Source organism: Pelodiscus sinensis, chromosome 4, assembly GCF_052426305.1.
Source record: "Pelodiscus sinensis isolate ZL-2025 chromosome 4, ASM5242630v1, whole genome shotgun sequence".
NCBI lineage: Eukaryota > Metazoa > Chordata > Testudines > Trionychidae > Pelodiscus > Pelodiscus sinensis.
Genome location: NC_143055.1, coordinates 132,434,966 through 132,450,000, shown reverse-complemented (window position 1 = coordinate 132,450,000; position 15,035 = coordinate 132,434,966). Strand labels below are relative to the sequence as shown.

General features: G+C 45.1%; 1 protein-coding gene across 1 annotated transcript in view; it reads left to right on the top strand.

Moving 5' to 3' along the window:
• The first annotated feature begins 1,277 nt into the window (after positions 1-1,277).
• STAP1 (signal transducing adaptor family member 1) overlaps positions 1,278-15,035 on the top strand; it is a 28,252-nt gene continuing 14,494 nt past the window's right edge. Inside the window, exons 1-2 of the mRNA XM_075929269.2 lie at positions 1,278-1,676; positions 11,540-11,611. Of these exons, the coding sequence (XP_075785384.2) occupies positions 1,554-1,676; positions 11,540-11,611 (195 nt within the window). The 5' untranslated portion in view covers positions 1,278-1,553. The remainder of the gene's footprint in view (positions 1,677-11,539; positions 11,612-15,035) is intronic.

Sequence of the window (15,035 nt, the reverse complement as noted above, 5' to 3'; positions counted from 1 at the left end):
TTCACATCCCTACAGTGTGAGTTCCATTCTGATTTACTAGTCTTTTACACTCGTTTTGCATTCATGTATGTGCGCGCGCACACACACACACACACACACACACACACACTGTAGCAGAGTGGTGAGACAAGTCTATTATTATTTAGAGAGTAATGCTTTAGACCTCAAGGGTCTACCTCTGAGTTGAAATATAAAATCTTTTGGGGTCAACACCTTCAACAAATCATGCTGTAATCTATCAAAATATAATTAAAAAGCAACCCTTTTTATTACATGTTGATTTCTGTTTTGAACTCAAGGTGGTTTTAGATTGTGCTGGCTTTCTAAGGCTGAACCTACAGTAGAGGCCTTCTTCGGCTATTGAATGTCAGAAAACTTGCCCCATTGCTGAATTTCCCCAGTAGAGTCGAGTTCTGCCATTTTACAACAAAAATATGCCGAAAGTAGCACAATTAGAAAAAATCTGTCAACTCAAATTCTTACAAAAGAATTGCTTGCAGACTAAAAATAGAGTTTTTTACTTTTATATATTTCTGGGAAGGACCAGATTTTCAGTTATCTTTGCCTAGTAATTGCAGAGTCTAAAAATTGCCTTGCAAGAAGGAAAGGTCACATATATTAAAGCTCTGTTGGATCTGCGTGAACGTTGCAGAGAAACAGAAAAGGAGCCGTGAAGGTAACCCACAAAAATAAGGGGGGGAAATGTGTTCCTTTTTCTAGAGCAGGCCTTCAAATATTGTTCCCCTTTTTCTAGAGCAGGCCTTCAAATACTTTTTGCTTGTTTGTTACTTATGGAAATCTCATCATGCCTTGGTGTGTCTTATTTCTTGAGGCATAGTCACAAACCTGAAGATAAATTCTGGCCTTGCTGAAGTCAACATGAGTTTTGCCGTTGACTTCCATACGGCCAAAATGTCAGCCAGGGAAACGGAACTCTCCCCCACGTTGTCTGAACTTTTGGGGATGATGGATTTTCCACAAAGAAAGTTGTTCTCCTTTTTGTTGGCTGCATAACAAAAACAGCAGTTTTCACTAACAATACCTTCTCTCAATCACTCTTGTGATGTCACGGTTTCACCAGATCTCCCGCAAAAGCAATCATCAGACATTCATATTGTAAAAAGCCAAGCAGAATGTTAGAATGCCAAAACAAACATTTTGGAAGCCAATGGGCACTCTCTCTCTCTCTCTCTCTTTGCAGGTCACCTGTAAAGAGTCCAGAATCTGTGGGAGGGATCGCTAACTAAATCCAGTAATGATAATCCTGATAAGAAATGCCATAATTCTCATTTGCATGATGGAAACAATCTACCATGCTAGGAAACTTCCCTTTAATCCATTTAATCTTGTTCCTCCTCGGATTGTACAGTGAGAAAAGGGTCTGTGTGGTGTGTGTTTATTTAAAAGTAACCACTGAGACTTCCTCTTTGTACTGTCACCTTGCGTTCTCAAACCAGGGTTAGCTTTCCTTTGCCAGAGGCTGTAGATAAGCAGGCAAGAATAGACAGTGGAAAAGCACACGGGCAAGATTTAGGGGACAGAGTGGAGGCAGGATGGCAGAGCCTGGGAAAATCCCTGAACCAGCTCCTCGACGGATCTTCCAGGAGAGACAGAGGATTACTGCTCTTCCCTTGTACTTTGAAGGGTTTCTATCTATCAGATGTACACGGTACCAGGTAAGTGCATAAAAAGCTATGTTCAATTAAACTTTCCTTGAGAAACTGTTAACTCATTAGAGGTCTGTTCCTTAGGTCTGATCTGCACCTCAACTTGCACTGAAATAATTAAACTTCTTTGAATTCTTACCTTTCCTTATGGCAGTGATGGCTGGCCTCTTGTGGACACTTACTTCAGAATAAAAGTGTCCCAGGAGAATTTGATTAAGATCAATTATTTACCAATTTAAGCAAAATCAAAATAGGATACTCTTAATCTGAAGTATCCATCCACACACAGACTTAAATGAAATCACAAAATCTGTTTTAATTCACACCTTTAAATATTTCAGTGAAAGTTTGTACATAAACAAGACCTGGCTGTTGCATCAGAAAGTAATATTTCCCGTACTTGAAACTACTTCTTTTGCTTTCAGATTTTAGTTATATATATTCAACTAAATATAATGTTTAATAAAATAATATAAATATAAAATGTAACATAATATTCTCCATTTATAGACATGCATTTCCTTTACTGTAGACAATGGTATAACAAACCGAAAGATAGAGAAAGATGTTGATTTCTGAAGCTGAAGTTTATTTAAAGTTTGCCAGTGTACTCTTAAACGATTCCAGCATATTCCATACATGTGCATAATCAAAACAACTGCCTTACACACCACAATAATTATTCAGTACTCTATTAAATTTTTTTTTATAATCTACAGGAAAGTTGATTGAGACAGATTTCAGAGCTGCAACACTTCAATTACATTTTAAGCCACCAGAGCAAAATTTGATTTGTTTCCCTTGTTCTCAACTATCCGATACTAGTCTTAATCCTGAAATTCTCAGTGAGATAGCATTTTAAATGAGCGTGATGATGACTTACTATAATTAACAATATATAATGCCTAACCGATTGAGCATATATTTATGGACTGTTTTGGAAGCACAGTCGAGTAATGAGGTAGGATAATCATTTAGGCCCTGACCTTGATTTTTTATGCATGCATGAACATGATTACAGGTTAAACCTTGCTAGTCTGGCACTCTCTGGTCCAGCAACATCCGTGGTCCGGCATGATTTTAGTGAGCAGGATTTCCACTTATCACGGGTGTGGCCAAGTTTCCTGCAGTCCCATAAAGTTTGTTTACAGCCCCCAGTCCTGGCTCTCAGGGTTCTGGGCTGTTACTTAGCTTTCATTTACCCCTAAATGTCTCCTAAGAGCCCAGCAAGCAGTGGATGAGTTGGGAATGCTGCTGGACAACATTGACTTCCTGTGGTTAGGCAAATTCTCTGGTTCAGCACCAGTCAAGTCCTAAAGGTGCTAGACTAGAGAGGTTCAACCTGTATTAAGTATTTACAGATCAGGTCCTTGAACATGCGCTGACTGCTTTTTAGTACCGATTTTTTTATTTCAGTTCTTGATAGAGATAATTACATTTAATATTACAAAACAATTTCCATTATAATCCTCCTTTTTCCCACCCAGTCATAGCTGTAAGAGATTGAACATTTTCTGTGCTTGATCACTGCTCAGATATGAACTTTTTCATAAATAAGTTTACCTTTAGACTTTTGCTTCTTGCTTTTTTTTTTTTTTTTTAAGTATAGTGGGGGGAAGGAGATACACTTATCTCACAATGAGGAAAGCAACTACCACCATTTTTTTTCTCCCTACGATACAGAAAGAGGAAGTTTAGAACAGCAGGATTTTTGAACATCACTATTAATGCTATATCCTAGCATGGCAGATTGGTTGAAGTTTCATCATGCTGCATCTCAGTCCAGAAATAAATCAGCAGTTATTTTTCAGGTTTCTCCCATATGTGAAATCATTTAAAACCTACTCTCTTTCCAGAGTCACTAGCTCACATACCAGCAGTTGAGTGCCTGACACCAAGATCGTACAGGCAACAGATAATGTTTCAGCACTGCAGCAGGATTACCTGGGGCACCACGAAAGCTTGTAGTGAGATGAGTAATTTCAGAAACGGGAGGGGTCCGATATACAGCTGCATTTCCTCCCAAGCTTTTAATAATAGGAACACCTCAGGGGCTACCATTCAAGGCTAGGTCAGACATGTCCAGGAGCAGTGCGGGTGTAACAGTGAATCTTACCAAACTTCTGGTTTTGCCGAGGTTTCCAATCCACCTGTATCCTTCTTATCTCTTTATTCTTCTCTTAACTTAGGCCTCACCCTGCCAAGAGAGTCACATAGGACCCATATGGATTCCTTTTGGGGAGCAGGGCTTTCAACCATGCGTTCTCTAGGGCCTGGAGTCGGTCTGTGTCTGTATTTTAAAGCATGTTTAGGATACCATATAATTAATGATTTGACTATCTTAGCATCGTTTCGCCTGTGACCAGAAAAGATCCGTTTTCCTAGTGTTATTTCAGCCGGAGTGGGGATTGCTGGTTGTGGAACGTGTGTGGTAGTGAAAGGAATCAAATAAAAATAAACCATTGACAAAATATGTCCTGAGGTTATTGCAGATGGTCCCAGGCAGATTTGGATCGGGCCCGCTTTAGCCCAGCGGGCTGGCTCCCTGTCGGTAGCGGCCCCACACACCATTCAAAGCAGCTGGCTGCTGGGGCCAACATGTGTGTCTCTGTGTGGCACAGCCCTTGGAGGAAAGGGGTCTCTGCCCCACACCCCTAGCACTACCCTTGCGGCCTCCCATTGACTGGAAACCGGCCAATTGGAGCAGCAGGGGCAGTGTTCACAGATGCATGCAGCATGTGGAGACCCGCTGCCGGCGCCCCACAAGGGGCACGAGCTGCACAGGGACATACGCTGGCCCCAGCAGCCAGGGCCCTGCCTGACGGGCCTGCTGGGCTGCTGGCTGGGAGCCACCTAAGGTAAGCGTCTCCTGTCCAGAGCCTACACAAAGCACATCCTCCCAGACCCCTGCCCCAGGTCACAACCCCAACTCCCCTCCCAGAGTCCACACCCCCCTCCTGCAGCCCCGTTCCCACCCCAGAGCTCCCTCCTGCACCCGAACTCCCTCTCTGACTCTGCCGTCAGAACCCCCACCTGCATCCAGACTCCCTCCCAGAACCCACCCCCCCCTCCTGCAGCCCCGTTCCCACCCCAGAGCTCCCTCCTGCACCCAAACTCCCTCTCTGACTCTGCCGTCAGAACCCCCACCTGCATCCAGACTCCCTCCCAGAACCCACCCCCCCTCCTGCAGCCCCGTTCCCACCCCAGAGCTCCCTCCTGTACCTAAACTCTGTCCCAGACGTCTCCATTAATAGCGTAGAAAAATGCAGCCTGTGACCACTTTCCAAATTCTTCACGTGACCCTCCATCAAAAAACTATTGCCTGCCCCTGTCCTAGACCCACGCAGCCTATCGCCACACAAACATGCACACTGCTACACTAAAGGGTTAGTATTCCAGTCAAAGCACAGTGCCTCAGAAACCAACACGGCCTAAATAATATAAGTGGTGTCCGCTCTTGAGGTCCGGGGGAGATGGCAGAGTTCAGCTTCTCTGGTGATCTGGTCACTTCCTTCGGCCTAAATATGGGGGGTAGGAGCTTAATTTTTAGACGATTATTTTTGAGAATCTCGGTGTTTCAGGACCAATGCAAAGCTGAAGCCCTTGTCTTGCGCCAATGATAAGAAAGATAAAAACTTCAATGTGCTACGTTTGTATACAAGGCACACAAACCCATGCTATATTACTGTAACGAAACAACTGTCATCCTGAAATACTCTCCGGGACATCACAGGCTGAAAGACAGCCAGCTGTAGGGACAGAAGATGATCCACTAGCATGCAAATAGGCAATGTAACAGGCCAAAGTGGGGGAACCGCTTGACAGGAGACGAAATACTCCTCTTCCAAGCTTTAATCTTTTTGGATCAAACAGAGCGACAGGAGCTCTGGGTTTGACATATCAGCTCAAACGTGCGTCTGCTGTTCATAGAGACCAAGCTGTGAAGTTTGCAGTTGACGCTAGAGTCAAATTTCCCGAAAGATAAGGGTGTGGCTTTGATTTGTGGTTCTCAGGCAGAGCCTGTTTAATACGAACAAATGACACTGCACATTCGTTACGGACGCCGTTTTGTAGCAAAAGCAATTCGTTTACCAGGGTGGTTCTCAAACTGTGGTCGGGACCCCAAAGTGGGTCACAGCCTCCTTTGAATGGGGTCAAGAAGACTTCTCTTCTTGCCGGGGGCTTCTTGACAGCCTCCCCCATCCTGTTTCCCAGATCCCCACCTGTGTCCTGCCTCTGCCCCACCCCCCTCCATCTCTTCTCTGTCTCCTCCCCTGAGCGCCCCCGGTGCCCCCACTCCCGCTCTTCCCTCCTGGAGCTTGAACCTCACGAATCTGCTGCTCATGGCACTCACAAGCACTAGGAGGGAGGAGGAAGAAGCCAGCCAGTAGGGCCACTGGCATGCCAGAAATGCGGGGAAGGAGGAGGAGGTTGGTGCTGGTGAGTTTTCCCCGTGGGTGCTCCAGGGGCTGGCTTAGATTTGGTGGGAGCCAGGCTGAAGCCAAAGCTTGACACCCTGCACAGCAAGGCTCAAGTTGCTGGCCCCTCAGCTACCCAGAGTGGTGAGGTTCAGGCTTTACCCTCACCCCCAACCTGGGGCTCAGGTGGACTGAGGTTTTGGTCCCCATGCCTGGGATTGTGAAGTAATTTTTGTGGCCAGAAGTGGATTGCGGTCCATGTTCCTCCTAATCTTTTCCATCTATATATGGATTTGTTTCCATCCATGTGTGGAATACATTTTGTCGTGTGCACCAAGGCACGTGTGAATGTGCACCACCAGCAGAAACCAAGCCCTAGCTGTGGGTGCTCTGCTCTCCAGCTGAATCTCTCCGGAGAGGCTGCACAAGCACCCAGCTGACAAGGAACCGTAACTGCGGTGCCCTGAAGTTCGAGAGCCCCCGGTTTATCACACTGAAAGAGAACCTCATGAGAATATGCCCATTTGGATTCTCCATTGACTTCTATAGGGCTCTGCACAACCAACAGGTCAACTTTCCTGTCTCTCCCTGTTTCTCTTTATACTTCTGGCCTTTCTTTCAGCTCCAAGTAAATGCCAGGGGTGTTCTTTTCATTGGCAGAGCCAGGCAAATCAGACACACGAGGATCCCAATCTGCACGGCACTTTATACCCATGTCTACTGAATGACTTCTGTTGGCACCAGTAGGCTAACTGGCATGGACAGCACATCATTTCCAAAAAACTACAACTCATAGATCAGTGTTTCTCAACCTTTTTTTTTTTTTTTTTTTTTTTGAAGTGCTCCCTTTTTCAAAAAAACAATTTATAAGTACCCCCAGTACCTACCGTTTTTAGACACACAAAATTTTTTTCTACCGTTGCAACACATGTGTTTAAACAACTTCATCGTAGCCAGGCAGGCAGACGATGAAATTTTGGGGTGTAAAAAGAACAATAATAAAGCGCTGTAAAACTTAAAACAAAAATTCAGTTTTCTCCAAATTTCAGTTATGGTGACGTACCCCCCATCCTTTTCTCGAGTATCCCTAAGGGGACTCACACCCCTTGTTGAGAAACACTCGTCTAGATGATTTTAAAAAAAAACCTATTTAAAAATTGAGACTCCAGCCATCAGAATTCTAGAAATAAAAATTGGTTCAAAAAAAGTCTCCTACCATGGAGGAAACTGCAGTGTAGATGGGACCAGAGAGCACACAGGACTTGCATACCACTAAGGATGGACGCGGTTGAAAGACCAAAATAGCACAGTGGCTCACATGCAAAATAACAGCACGGAAAATTGCAACCCCAAGAAACCACAAGTGAAATACTCCTCTTGCTCTTCACATGGCTGGCGGCAATCAGACTTATTCTAAACATCGCTTCATTGTGTCACTTCCCCCGACTAGCTTTCATAGTAATAAGTGAGTGGAAAGCACTGTTGACCCGTGACCCAAAGACACTCCTGAACTTCCAGAGCTTGCAGAGTGATGAGTTTTGCTCATTCTTGTTAGGGTCAAATTCATGCCTGTGCAGAGGGTGTGAATAAAGACGGGGCACGGCTTTAGTCTTCAAAACAGGGCATCAGGAAGGACTATTATTGTGCACAGTCCTCCTGCCAGCTCTCCATGTGGGGAGGAATTTCTCCCCCGATAACGCACTGCTTCCTAATATTCGATTTGACCCACGATAAATATGACGGTTTCATCATGAACCTCAAAATATAAACCATAGACCACCTTTCTGAAAAGAAAGTCTCTCACGCTATGCGTACACAGTAACGACGTTCCACTCGACAAGGGCGCCGTTTGGAAAATGCTGCCTCTGCGGATGCGATGCAGGGTCAGTCCCTCCATCTGCCTATGCCGGATTCTCTATTAAACAGAGCCATGCTATCGACCAGCCTCCTCAAAAGGATATCGTGAAAGTAGCTGAATGTTTGTGAAAGGCTTTGAGATCCTGAAGTGTTAATACTATTGCCACTTACGCTGTTTATTATCACACGTGTGGTGGTTTTTGAACAGAGATCCAACAGACATCTCTTGCTCGCTCATCCAGTAAAAATAACGGGCCAGTTTGTGTCTCCGTGTAACTCCCCTAACTTCAAAAAAAAGAGCAGTCCTGTAGCGACTTGTCGTTTTAAAGTTACAGACTAACACGGCCACCCCTCGGAGTCCCCTAATGTCAGTGGCGGGAGGATGGCACGTGGCAAATCAGAGCCCTGTTCTTTGAACATTATCCAAGATGGGGAGCCTGATAACTGTAGCTGCATGAGAGGAGCAGGGCTCTCATTTGCAAAAATAAATATTCACCCGGCAAAATGCTGCCAATTTCATTGGCCTGCTTGGTGAAGCAGATACGTCATCTGTGCTCCGCATGGAGCTGGAGAGGAGCAGGCATCAACAGCTTCATGCCATGTGCACTTTACCTCCCTCCGTGTATCTGCTAGCACTTTGGGGTGGTGGGGAGGAGACAAAGGCAACCTCTGGGGTGCAACTTCTCTGCTCTACAGAGGGGCACCTTGCACCCACCCAACCATGCAGGACAACATCTTTCCCAGCTTTTCCCAGTAAAGAGATAACAGGAGTTCAGTCCAGTCGCCCAGGGCATTTTCAATAAAACAAAGGATTATACCACTTCTTAAAGAAAAGGGTGAAACTTTCCCCTCATCCTCCACTTCTCCATTCTTGGCAAAATTACTAGCCAAGGACGGGGCCTCGCTGCGTTCATTAGTTCTTTCGGGGCTGACGCTGGAAGAGGGCTGTCAGTCCTAAAAGCACAACCCATTTCTAGATGGATCAGAGATGACTAGGATACTCTGGGGAGAACCACACTGCTTTGCCAGTGGTTCTGGAGAACTCCGGAAAAGATGTATGAGGAGACAGAAGAACACAGGGGAGAGGTCACCATACCGGGGGGCAGTCTGGGGAAAACATTCCGCCCACCTGAACTTGTCAGGCCTAGCAGGCGTGTTGTTTTTACCCTGGTGTGAGCAACTTTCACTTTTTGCCAAAAAAAGAAGTACTTTTTCAAAAACACTTCTGCTTTACCATCTTCATTTACTAGTTCATATTTAAGACTTGCATGATAACATGGAGATATACCCTCTCATAGAGCTTGAGAGTTCATTGAGTCCAGTCCCCTGCCCTCACAGCAGGACCAAGCACCATCCCTGACAGATTTGCCCCAGACCCCTAAACAGCCCCCTCAAGAATTGAACTCACAACCCTGGATTTAGCAGGCCAATGCTCAAGCCACTGAGCTATCTCCCCCCAATCTTTTTGGCTTTTAAATCAAATAATTCTCAGATGTTAGAAAAGGTTTTACTGATTTTCACCTACATTTTGGAGCACTTCAATCCATGAAAATACTGATTTTTTTGATTTTTTTTTTGTTTTTTAGAAATCCAATACAATAGGTGGATCTGTTTATGTTAAGAATAAGGTAGTATAAGCGGACATGCGAGGTTGTCTGTTAAAGTGAGGCAACGTAGCAGCAGATACACATCTGTGCAGGGGGCTGTATACATACTGTTAATGGACAGTTCACAAAATAAACCACAGCTTGAAACTGTTTTTACCATCAAGATTTGTATTTTTCTGTTTGTTGCTTTTTACTGTCCGCCTGTCCACATAAAACCCCAAAATGAAAGGTCTTGCCCATAATATACCTCTCTCCTGCTGCCTCAGACAAGAGAGGAGGGTGTTTAATTATAATTGTCTTGCAACCTTTCCCATCACTAACTAGCATGTTCATTACAGGGAAGATTTATAACGATAAGCAGTATTCCTTACCAGGGCTGGTTGTTGATTTATAGCCTCCGGTCAGTGAAAGGGGAAGTAGATAAAGCGTCCCTGTGGGTTTAACAATCTAACTTTAGATTAGAGGGAGATACTGGTGAACAAACAAGCACAGTTAATATTAATCTTTGTGGGATTAGATTGTCTAGGGGAATGTTGGCAGGATATGCAAGCATTCACCTCTCAATTTCATCTGAAGAAGTGGCTTGTGCCCATGAAAGCTCATGAGAGCATCTACATTTTTTGTTAGTCTCTAAGGTGCTGCAGGACAATTCACCTTTTTTTAAGATCTCTCAATTTGTTTGCCTTCCACTAGTTTCCCTTTGTCCCAGGTTACTAAAGACACTATCTGATGACGGTTTGGCAGCCTGTACCTGGGCCAAATCTCCCACTAATGTCAATGCTAGAGAATCCTAGAAATGTAGGGCTGGAACAGGAAGGGACCTCAAAAAGCCACTGAGACCAGCCCCTTGCGCCGTGGTAGGAGCGAGTAAACCTAGATCAGCCCTGATGGATGTTTATCCAACCTGATTTCAAAAAGTTTTAATGATGGGGATTCCACATGATTACCTCTAGGTGCTTAGAACTTTTGAAGAAAAAAAAATCAGACCCCACTTAGTTATGTGCCACAAAGTGGACTTAACGAACTGCCTAAGCGTAGACACTTTCAGAAAAATCTTGGTCGATTCATATCTTCAGAAAGTACCTAGACAGATACTCACTGTTTAAATAATTAAGAGATTGACTTGATGACTGGGATGAGAGGAAAGTGCATTTAGTCTAGTTTGCTGTTTGTCCTAGTAGACTCAAATCCTGCTGTTTCCTCCCTCTACTTCACAATCATTATCATAGGAACAAATACAATTCTAGCTCTCCTTTCCATCTGTTCTTGGTGTGGAGTCTTGTTTTTAATTAAACTTGGAGAGAGCAACATAAAATATATTAACCATTCTTTTCCCCCAGGCCAGAGCTCACGTTTTAAATGCAGGACAAAAACGAGGGGGGAAAAAAACTATTTAGTCCTCAATACCAAGGTATTACTTTATAGACTAACAAAGCATGTAGATGGTATCATGAGCTTTTGTGGGCACAGCTGAAGAAGTGATTTGTGCCCACGAAAGCTCATGATACCTTCTACATGTTTTGTTAGTCTATAAAGTGCTACCGGACCATGTGTTGTTTTTTAAGTTTACCTGTATAGACTAACTTGGCTACGACCGGAAGTTACAACGTATTGTCAGTGTTATCAATAATCCATATTGTTACCAATACTTGGTCACTTACCAAAACCAAGATACTGAACCCCAATCACTACTATGTTGCTCTAGGTTTAAACTTGTATAGCTCCCCTGAAGCCAACAGAATTACCCTGCCATACACTGGACTAACACAGTAATGACTCAGACCTCAGGTTTATATATCTGAAATCCTGCCCTACAATGAATTTTTTTTCCAATTGTTTCATTTGCTGGGAGTTTGACCTTTACTAAACTACAACACACTGAAATAAACCCATGTGGGTTACGATAATTCTCTTACCAGCACTTCATTCACTTTTCTTTGGGGGCTAAAAAGATTTTCCAGGTAAATTGTCACTTGCTCTTTTCGAACAGGATTTTCAGCAGTACTGGACAGAGCTCAGAGGCACGACGCTTTTCTTTTATATGGATAAGAAAACCCCAGCAGTGAGTAGTACTATATGCTTGTGTGTGTGTGTGCACGCTAAAAATACTCAGACATGGTCATTTTCATGAAGTGACTATATACTCATTTACGGCAAATACCTCGCCCATCCTTCTGTTCTCTTTGAAGCCCGTGGAACGTATATCAAGCACCATAACAGAGGCTGAGTGATGCTGTAGGAAGTGATACCAATAATCTACATCTACCCCTACCAAAAAGAGGATTCTTAGTCATTCAGGCTAGTCTGTATTTTCACTTTTGAGATGAGATCTAATGGAAGCAACACCACTTACTATACAGGGACTTTCAAGACAATGTTGCACGTGGGTCCTTATGAAAGCAGGGGAGTTGCGTAGGTATCCTCGACTAAGACTTTTCCTCCTTCATGTTTTACCTCAGAAGCAGCCGCCCTGTGAGAGTCCATCCTACAATTGTTTTGAGATCAGTCAGGTGGAAGGTGCAGTACAGTTATAACATACACACCTGCTGCATCTTGCCTATGGGTACTCAAACCACTTTGTCCACCAAACTCTACTCCAATGCAGAGCTGCTGTCTTTCTAGTGAAACATTTGCACCTTAGAAATGAGGGCCACTATGAAGCAAAAGTTCTTTCATAGTCCTGATGGACATAATCTGTCCAGGACCATCCTTACCCATACGCGGAATACGTAGTTGAGTAGGGCACCCAAAATTTTGGGGCACCCCTGGGTCTTAATGTCTCCTCACCCACCTCTTCCTATCCCTGTTCTGCGGCTCTGCTTCCTCCAGAGAGGAAGGCCACATCTATACTTACCTGTGGATCGATGCTCCGAAGGTCAATCTTCTGGTATTCGAGGACCCGCTAAATTGAATGCTGAGGGCGCCCTCGGTGACACCAGTACTCCTACTTCTTGTGAGACATAGGGGAAGTCCATGGGAGCGTTTCTCCCATCGACCTCCCGCTGTGGGGATGGCGCCAAAATTCAAGCTAAGGTACATCGATGCCAGCTACGCACTTAACGCAATATCTTAATTCAAACTTATCCCCTAGTGTAGACCTGGCCTGCATTGACTTAAAAGTGACAAAGCCTGCCAGAGCTATTAGTAAAACACTGAACCTATGAAAGAAAGAACCATTCAAGGGGTAATGAAGCCCTGAACAGGCATTTGCCACCCGCTGGTATACGCCACCAGTTTCTGAATTTACTGTGTTAATCGACAGGTCCTTAGTTTAAAATTTGCTTTACAATATTTCATTAGTGTGTTGCTAAAAATTATAAAATCCCAGCTCTAAGAAATTGTCATCCCTCCCGGCTGCCCACGGGCATATGGGCACCAGTTTAATAGTACTGCACAGGGCCCATAAGTCCTAAGGATGGCCCTGAATCTGTCTTTGAAATATTGTGGAAACTCTGCTTGCAATGACCCTGTGTGGTTTATATACAGCTTCCCAGACCAGTGTGGGCCGGGATTTTGTTCTGAGACTCATTTTTATAGGTAAGGGGCCCAATTCTTCTCAGCATACCCTCTTGTGCGTCCATTGACTTCGCTGGCTTTCTTTTGGATCCCCCCATGCGAATGAAAAGCATATCAGCCCTCTTGCTTAAAGCAGTCTTCACAGGATAGTGCGGAACATGACTTTTAAACTAAACACGCCAATCCAGAGCTCAGTGACACTACTCCAGCTGCATCAGCAACAGCTCCGTCCAATGGATGGAGCGGTAGAGCACTAGTCGGTTCAAATCAGCAGGCTGCTGGGCAAGATGCTCACACCAGCAGATACTTACCCTACAGAATCGACAGTCTTGCTGTAGGTTTCCACCGAACTCCAGCAGCATCCTCACCGTGTTCCCCAGCACAGGGTGTACAAGCTGCCATGGCCCTTCAATGGGAGACAAATATGTTTTAGTCCAGCAGGCCCCTGCATAGTCCTAGATGTCTCCTGCACACCCAAAGGTCCACCATAGCATGATAACTCCTAGAGGGAACGCTGAATGACGCTGTGCAATTCCTGTCTGGCTTGCCTACATGAGGGCCCGAAGCTAGGAAGTGCGGGGTGGGTGTTGTGGGTGCATTTCCCAGCTTTCTAACCTTTCGTTACTTGTTTTTCAGTATAGCTCTAATGTCTTGCCAGTGGCATGTGTGGGGACGCTTAGGGGAGAGGGAAGAGTTTTACCGCTTCACCGTGGCTGCTTTATACAGGCACAAAGTCACCTCAGAGCAGCCAAATGTCCACACCAAGCAGGGGCAGCCCAGGAAGGGAAGGAACAGCCGAGGGGAACTCAGGCTCAAGTTTATGGGGCTGTTGACAGTATGCACCATCCACAGGCACCTCCTTCTGCCAGGCTGATCCCTGGGGGGACCCCTTCTTTGATTTGCCTGAGGGGTTTTAGCATGTGTCACGGTGTCCCTTTTACCAAGGATCTGTGGGGAAGTTCACAGAAACGTCTGACTGAACAGCCCCCAGGCTTCTCAGCCAGGAGACACCACCTCTGAGTTTATCAGCTCTCCTCCCCCATCCACGCCCACCGCCAAATCTAGCCTTAGTTTCTTCCCTGCCACCTGCAACTCTTCTCCCGATAAATAGTGCCTCACAGCTATGGGCTAAGAGGCTTCTTCCTCATTCTCCTTCCTTGGGAACACCTCTTCTCAGGAGTCGTCTCCTCTAATTGGGCTTTTCTCAGAGGCAGGTGCTGGATGCGATTAGCCAGTTCACTGCCATCCACCCACCTATGGGCTATGTCTACACTGACGGCTTCTTGCACAAGAACATCTTGTGCAAGGGTTCTTGTGCAAGAAGTCTTGTGCAAGAAAACATCCACACTACCATGTGTGAGCTGTGCTTTTGCACAAGAGCACCCATGGCAGTGTGGACACACTTTTGCACAAGAATGCTCCGATGGCCATTTTAGCCACAGGGCTTTCTTGCGCAAGAAAGCCCTTCTGAGCGTCCACACTGCCCTCTTGCACAAGAGCTTCTGCGCAAGAGGGCTTACACCTGATAAAAAAAGAGCGTAGCTCTTGAGCAAGGAGCCCTCTCTTCCCAAGCCGTACTGTAAATTTCCTTGTGCAAGAGCAGGCGGGCAGTGTGGACGCTCTGCAGATTCTTGCGCAAGGATGGCCGTCCTTGCGCAAGAAGCCGCGAGCGTAGACATAGCCATGGAGTGAGTTGCTTACAGGTGAGCAGAGAGGGACGCATTCTCTTTAAGGAGTCCTATTATGTGCTTCAGGGGGTAGCCGAGTTAGTCTGCAGAGGATACACTTACAAAACAACAAATACTACCGGTGTTGTTAGTCTTTAAAGTGCTACCAGACTCTTTGTTGTTTTTTAAGTTTATCCTATTATGTGCTTATTGGCAGGACACGGCCTATATATTGTGAACCTGCCCTCTCTGTTGAGTTTGCTGTTCCTCAGGCAGGACTACCTCAATCCCATCATCTAGTTA